This window comes from Mchenga conophoros, linkage group LG11 (genome assembly GCF_057382185.1).
Source record: "Mchenga conophoros isolate Kocher_MC1m ecotype Shallow Benthic linkage group LG11, M_conophoros_male_GT1.1, whole genome shotgun sequence".
NCBI classification, from domain to species: Eukaryota; Metazoa; Chordata; class Actinopteri; order Cichliformes; family Cichlidae; genus Mchenga; species Mchenga conophoros.
Genome location: NC_140536.1, coordinates 33,963,556 through 33,970,939, shown reverse-complemented (window position 1 = coordinate 33,970,939; position 7,384 = coordinate 33,963,556). Strand labels below are relative to the sequence as shown.

Below are 7,384 nucleotides of genomic sequence, written 5' to 3'. Positions count from 1 at the left end.
GTCGTTTTCCAGTGAAGAAGAAGGGAGGAGGAGGAGGAAAAGAAGGGGGAGGTGGTGGTGGTGGTGGTGGTGGATGTGTGGGACGAGCCTCCCTTTGTGCCGAGGCAGGGTCACTGCTCTTCACCGCACAATGTGGACACTCCAGAAACGGCGAGGAGCCACACGTTTACCCCCCGCACCGCCACCGCACACCGCTCCGCTGGCACTGCCGCCGCTCACCGTCCTCCATCAGCCTCGCCGTCGGACGAGTCCGGCATTAACGCCTTCTCCTATGCGCATTTTCATTGAGTTTAAAACACCGAGGCCTGCTTCTGCTTCTTTTTTTCCCTTTAAATACCCCCCTCAGCGGTAATATAACGCACCCTTCTCCTCCTCCCCCCGGCCTTTTAACGTTAGCTAGCTCCCAATTATGTTTATGGTCGCTTTTGTTTTAGCCGGCCCCTTTTGTGTGCTTCACCCCCACAAATGTTGACCTCCTTGCTCTGACAAAGCAATGAAGTGATGTCTTATGCCACACACACCTCTTAACTTGTGTCCGTTGTTATTTTTGAGGGGATATACGGACCCTGGCATCTCGAAACCGGGTACGTTTCAGCCGTTGGTGTCCTTACCGTCACCGTGAAACGCCCCCCCCCCCCCCCCCTCATAGAAAGACGACCTATCCCCCGCTTCAGTTGATCGCTTTTATTCATTTCGTGCCTATCAGAGAGCTTAAATCTATCAGTTTTGCTTTTAAAAAATAAGTTCATGGTATTTATTCAAGCCCAGGGGCGTTTCCAGGATTTAGAAAAACAAAACAAAAAACAGGTAGCATATTGGGGGGGGGGGGCAGAAAAAATCTGAATCAGAAAAACGTTGAGAAAAACATGTTGGGTACCAATTTCAGGCTCATGGTGTGACATGAAAAATGGTGCTTAACCACAGATTGGGATTTATTTTAAATTTTTTTGTAAAGTGGCAACACAGTCAAAGGGTAGCAACTAACAGCAACCAGACACTGCTGACAATCAGCTGCATTCAGTAACTTCAAGAGGACAGATGCAACTGTGAGGCTTGAGACTGACATTTGAATGTGGTAAATGCATTAGAGGATTACCTTGCTACAAAGCATTTTGCCAAATTGCAGTATTTGCTCGTTGTCCGTTGCTTTGTCACTGATGGTTTGTTGCTATTGGACATTCCCATCTCTGGTCAGTCACCTCTACCTTAGAATGTCCACTTCGCACCACCCCGTCTAAATCACTGGATATGGTTTTCATTTGCCATGTTGCTGCCAGTTATGTTCTTTTTTTTTCCCCCTTTCTTTTTTGGGCACCCCCTGGTGCATGCCCGCCAATTTCATAACTTTTAATGCAACATAATTACATGAAAAAGTAAGGGCTTGAATAGAGGTGGATATAGAATTGAAAATTAGCTTCACTGTGCACTGTGAAAACCCATCAGCTGGTATTCTCCTGACATCACTGATGATCAGAAATGGAGGGAAAGTTTACTGAGATCATTTGAAGGCAACTAGCTCGGACACTTTCTTTGATGCTTTTTAGATGAAGAAAAGAAAAGAAGCATAGGGCCTCTGCAGGACTTCATGTTACTGTAATTTGACTCGCGCTATCGGCCTTACTCCTTATCCTTTTGACTCCTTGGGGTGAACACTCAATGGGTTTTTAACGCAAATGTATTCATGCAAGTAATGCAAAACTTACATCACTAGCTTTACTGCGTGTAACTTTTAACATGAATTTAATCTAAAAGGTCATTATTATTATCAGTTTGGGTTTTTTTAAATGGTTTAAAACCTCCCAAGGTGAGCTCAAGTTATCAGCTGAATCATCTGAAGTTCGGCAAGCACTGGGCAGCACTTTCATGAAATACCAGCTATTGCCACTAGATGAAGCATTGTAGGAAATTCTTAATTATAAAGATTTCCTGGCAAAAGCACAGGCAAGTTTCTTGAGGAAATGGAGACTAGAGGTACAAAGAATTGCCAAAAGTAAAAAGAACAAAACATTTTAAGTTGCCCAGAGGTAAAATGATGCCCCCTGGTGGTAAGGTTTTAGATAACTTACAAAACGTAACATAGCATAGGAAAAGTAGATTTATTTGTTTAAAATCTGCAAAAGAATATGTAAATAATTTTCAGTCGGGGCTGAAGCCACCCCACGGCCCCCACTCTGGACACACCCCTGTTCCTGCGTTGTCTTTGTCGTTTGTAAACAAATGAGCAACAGAACCAGGGTAGTGTATTGATATTTATATTTTTCATCCACAAAGAGCTTTCTGTGTCTCAAACTACTACCACATTATCCAGTAAAGAAGAGGAGAGAGTATGACACAGAGCAGTGACAGGACCTCTAGTTTGTTTTAGAAATCTAGGCCAGTGGAGTCTACCTAATGACTGCTCTGTCTGTAACCCCTAGCAGATGATTGGGTGAATGTCTCATTATATTCTTAACAGGGGCCTTATACATGTGTAATCTGCTGCACTGTAAGCTTTGACAAATGTCTTTTCATCAGCTTTCACTCTGCACAATTTTAACCCTCGCCCACACCCAGCTTTTGATATAGATTAAGTACATTTTGCTGTCCCCAAGTCTACCCAACTATCAGACATTGTGGAAACTTGCAACCTATTAATATTTGCATGTTCATTTATTGCTTTAGGGCCCACGATGTCCAGCGAAGTGCAGAGACCAGACGACAGCCCCAGCACAAGCGGGGGAAGCTCGGATATTGAGCAACGGGAATCGGTACCTGCTGAACAGGAGCGAGAGCAAGCACAGCCCAAAAAGAAGGAGACTAAGATCTCGAGTAAAACCGCTGCTAAACTTTCAACTAGTGCCAAGAGGTAAGAAAAGAAGAGAGGGCTTGAATCTGGCTTTGAGAGCCGAGCGTTTACACAGGAGTTGTTTGTTAAACTGAAGGCCTCTCCCCCTTCTTGTGCCCCAGGGGTGTGAAGTAATATAAAAAGACTGCAGTCCCACAGGCATTGTCATTTCAAACATCCACGCGATTCAGTGTGCCGCTTAACCCACAGAAAGGAAGAAACTCACCCAGCTCTGCGCTGAGGTGTCACTGCTGTCATTTATAAAGAGAGATTCTCGTTCCAGCCTGTTTGTTCGACTGGATGCGCCTCGTGCTCCACAGCCTACACCACCACCAACACTTACCTCCAACCAGTCTTCGCACTTATTCCCAAAAAAGACAGCCGATGAGAGAATTATGCAACCACTTGGCTTAGGCCACTGAGTCTTTTTATAACAGAGACTGACATGATGAACATCTCTGGGGGGGTTTTGTAAGCAGAAAAAGCCAAAACATGGGCGGACTTCAGCGTTGTTTTTGTGCAGCAGTGCCTGAATCCCAATTTTCTGGTTATCTGTAGCAAATGATCAAAGCTGTCTAATTTATCCTCGTGCTTAATAAACAGATAATAGGAGTACTTAATCTGGTTATATTTGCGATCTAACACTTGAAATCTGCACTGTTATAAACTGTAAGTAGTTTTACTTTTACCCAAGCAAGCATGACTGATTTGCATATATTTAAGGCAACTATCAACAATTGTCCAAAACCGCAACTTCTGTTCACTTCTCAGTTTCTTTTTTTTCTTGGTGGTGTGGCTGATGTGGAAGCTGCTGGCCAATAATTGACTTGTTTTAAACAGGAGGGTGGAAAGAAATCACACCAACGGACTAGTCTAAAAGTAAGAAAACATTTGGCAATCAAAGCTGAGCACAAGCTAATGGACAAAATTACATGCTCTCCATAGACGTATTGCATTTTTATTATGAGCTATTTGAAACAGTTAATTGTATTCTTAAGAAACCAAATCATATTTTTAATATCACTAAAATGTGTGGCACAAATTAGTAATTACTTCTTTCCTCGCGCGGATGTGCCGAATAAGGCTGCACTTGGCAATAACCAGTAGTATCACTGCAGGAGCGGAAGGAGAGGAGGTTAATGTGCACCTACTATTGTAGCACTGTCCACCCTCCATAATGCACGTGTGGCCCAAGTGGGTGGATGCTGGAAGTTAGACTATTTCTAACTTCCAGCATGAAGAGACTTTTACATGCTGACATACAATTATGGCTGAAAAGAAAAGTGGGTGGATATTAGGTGAAAGTGAAAAGGTGGAATTACATCATGACATATTTTGGCTCTTTGCTTCCTTACCTTCTTCACAGTTCTACTAACTCCTTCAGCCTGTTTTTAGATGTTTAAAATGTTGCACCTGCCTGTCCTCCACTCTTCATCATGCCAAACAACACACAGCAGCTTTCCACTGACAAAGCAAGCGTCTCTCCAAGTACAATCTTATTACTCTGTAACTCAAAAATCAATCAAACTGTCAGAAATATCCTTCTGTTTTCTCCCATGATGCTGATAAATCAGTGTAACCGCTTCCCACACACACACAAGCATGAGCTTGTCATGTCAATGTTGGTTGTTTGTGGAGCTTCTGAATGAAACTATAATGAAGCATGTTCAGTTTAGTATGACTCATGAAAATGATCATATTAAAGCATCAATAATTATATCATCATCAGTGTGGAGAACTGTATTGCAAAGCCACACTGTTATTACACATATTACATGTCAGCAGGTTAAATATCAGGGCTGACATACAGCCAGTCATTGTCTATATGAACCTATTGCAGAACTTTCCACCCAACTTGAGGGGAAGTTCACATCTTCCCCTGACAGGGAGGGTGAGGAGCACCGCAGCCCCGATTAGTGGTGGGCACGATTGTAAAATCACAGAAAACTGTTCCCTGGTGTTGGCATTTAATAAAATAAAGACAATTAATATAAACAGTTAGTATTTTAGGTGCAGACTATCGAGGGCAGCAATGTCTAATTGCGTAGTCGACCACAGGCGTGGACACTTGATTATGATTTAAGCAGACTCGACATCAGTACTGTAGTATCATATTGAGTTTTTAGAATCTCATTTATAAGCCATTTAATAGGGGAAAAAAAGGTGTTTTCTAGTTGAGTAAACGGAATCCTAATTACAAGAAAAACTTTCTTTTAGGGGAAAGGCCAGAACCTCTTTGGAGGTCGTCTGCATCTCTTTTTCCGTTAGAGATTTGGGTTAAAGGCAACCACACCTCTTTGAAAGCTTTTGTATCACTGAATAAATGCACCAAGGAAATCTCCACTCTTTCAGATGAATTTTAATTTGCAAATCTTTCTTTTGCAGGATTCAAAAAGAGCTTGCGGAAATAACACTAGACCCACCTCCCAACTGCAGGTAAGGAGATGTTACACATTCGGAGCATTGCTGTAATGACTCATAACCCTGAGTGTAGATGGTAAAGCTGATATGGGCAGCAGCAGCAATGTGCTGTTTTCATGGCTTTTCTCTGGGAAAAAAAAAAGGAGATGTAATGCAGTTGTGTTTTTGTAACTCACCGCATACTGCTGCTGTTTGTTTGTATTTTTTGTTTGGTGTATTCGAGTGACTTAAGGCCACTGTGGAGTTGTTGTTGCTGCTGCTGCATAATGCATGCTGCCTTTTTTTTTTCTTTAGATGACAGTATTCTGGTCCTCTGAAATGGTGGAAAACAAGTGTGCGGTGTGACTTTAAAACCTGTTTCGATTCTCGTGTGGGTCCCCCCCCCCCAGCTCGCTGCGCTAGGGATTTACCACAGACAATGGTTATTATGTGCCACTGTCGCGGCTCTGAGCCCTTTGAGGAAGAGATACGGTCGCGAGCGAGCGGCAGGCCACATGTGCATCGGTCTCTGCGGACATGACAAAAGGCATACCTTTGGGAGGAAGCCAGCTTTTATTAACCCAAACCACACAAAGTGACACTGTCATTGATTGTGCCTGTGTTTATTACTGCACAATAATTACTCTCTGAATCAGCACTCGACTGCAAATTAAGAAAGAAAATGGACGCCAGTGTTTGTTGACACTTGTGGGAGATGCTGATGTTTTCTGACCACTGTGATTGGCTATATCCGTTCAGGCACCTGCTTAAAATGATTAAGGAAAACCGCTTTGTGTGACTCATCTGGCAATTTGAAATTACTACACCCTAGACGGCCTTGTTTATTGCATGAATTAATCACCCCTGCTGGGTCTCATCAGAAGCCCACCATCATTAACGATAAACATTGAGCTAACCTTTTCATTTCAGCTCACGGCTCGGTTTTGTTATTGTACCGGGGGCTAAAAGAGATGTTGTTTTTTTCCTCGAGGTCTCTAATCTATTTCACCCCCACCCCTCTCCGTCTTAAAACTAGGTTGGCTCACATGAAGGATTTAGCTTGAGGACACAGCTAAGTCATTTGAAAGTAAAATAATCGCTAGCGGAAATTTCACAGTCATCGTCTTAGTGGGGGAACTAGTTGCCTGGGAAACAATTAAGCTTCTTCAAGATAATCCTTTGTGTGTGTGTGTGTGTGTGTGTGTGTGTGTGTGTGTGTGTGTGTGTTGCCTTTCTGTATTTAAGATGACACCAAAAACCTAATAATGTGTTTTTTGTTGTTTTTTTTTCACGTCTGATGTAGTGAACTAGATTAGCCCTGTGTTAACAATGACGGGGGGGTCAGGTGCATCAGAAAAGCAGACGATCACAGCACAGTTTATATTCTCGCACGACTGAGCACCCAGCCGCTGCGTTTATGTCGTCATCATTTGTATGCCACACACTCATCGCTCCTCCTGGCCAGGTTAGCCTGAGAGGTTATTCAATTCATTCCCCCCGCGACAAATGGAGGCACAGACTGTTGCCCCCCCTTTCATGAGGCAGATAGAGACTTGTGTCAAAGAGATTCACTTTTGTACTTTCAGTAAATGCAGCGTTGGTGGCCATCAACTTAGGAACCATCCAGATTATTCCTCCATTTGTGTCAACGGTCAGAGAGAATTTCTCTTTTTCTATCGTACAGCTAAAAATCTGCAGTCTCCTTTGTTTCACCGACAGTCTTTTCACCTTCAGGGCAGTGGAAGGGATCCCGCAGCTTTGCTGCCTGCAAAATGGAGAGCCCGTCTTTGCATATTTAGCCTTCCTTTTTTTTTAAACATGCACAGCAGCTTTGAACTTTTTAGGACTTAAGATTAATTAATAGTACCTCATTGAGTAGGGCCTATGCTGTAGTGTATTTGAGGTGGTCTGGGCATCTGATCAGGATGGCCTCCCTTAAAGGGTTTTCCAGGCATGTCTAAGTGAGAGGACACTTCGGGGTAAACCTAGAACTCACTGGACACATTATATCTTTTGCCTGCACTGGAACCACTTCAGGATTCCCCCATGAGGAATTGGAAAGCAGTGCTAGGGAGGGCGAATACCATGGAATTTGGAATACCATGTTTAGTTGGAGTAGAAAATCAACAGATGGATGAAGAGTTTTTTTTTGCTTTCCAT

At 43.1% G+C, this 7,384-nt stretch overlaps 1 protein-coding gene across 2 annotated transcripts in view; it reads left to right on the top strand.

Moving 5' to 3' along the window:
- Nucleotides 1-7,384, top strand: part of LOC146564822 (ubiquitin-conjugating enzyme E2 E2) — a 37,282-nt gene that overhangs the window by 219 nt on the left and 29,679 nt on the right. Inside the window, exons 1-3 of one of the 2 annotated variants that reach the window (XM_085292587.1) lie at nt 166-584; nt 2,662-2,845; nt 5,210-5,260. In XM_085292587.1, the coding sequence (XP_085148713.1) occupies nt 509-584; nt 2,662-2,845; nt 5,210-5,260 (311 nt within the window). In that variant the 5' untranslated portion in view covers nt 166-508. Of the gene's footprint in view, nt 1-165; nt 585-2,661; nt 2,846-5,209; nt 5,261-7,384 lie in introns of those variants that run through there. The other variant, XM_085292588.1, reaches the window with a different exon arrangement.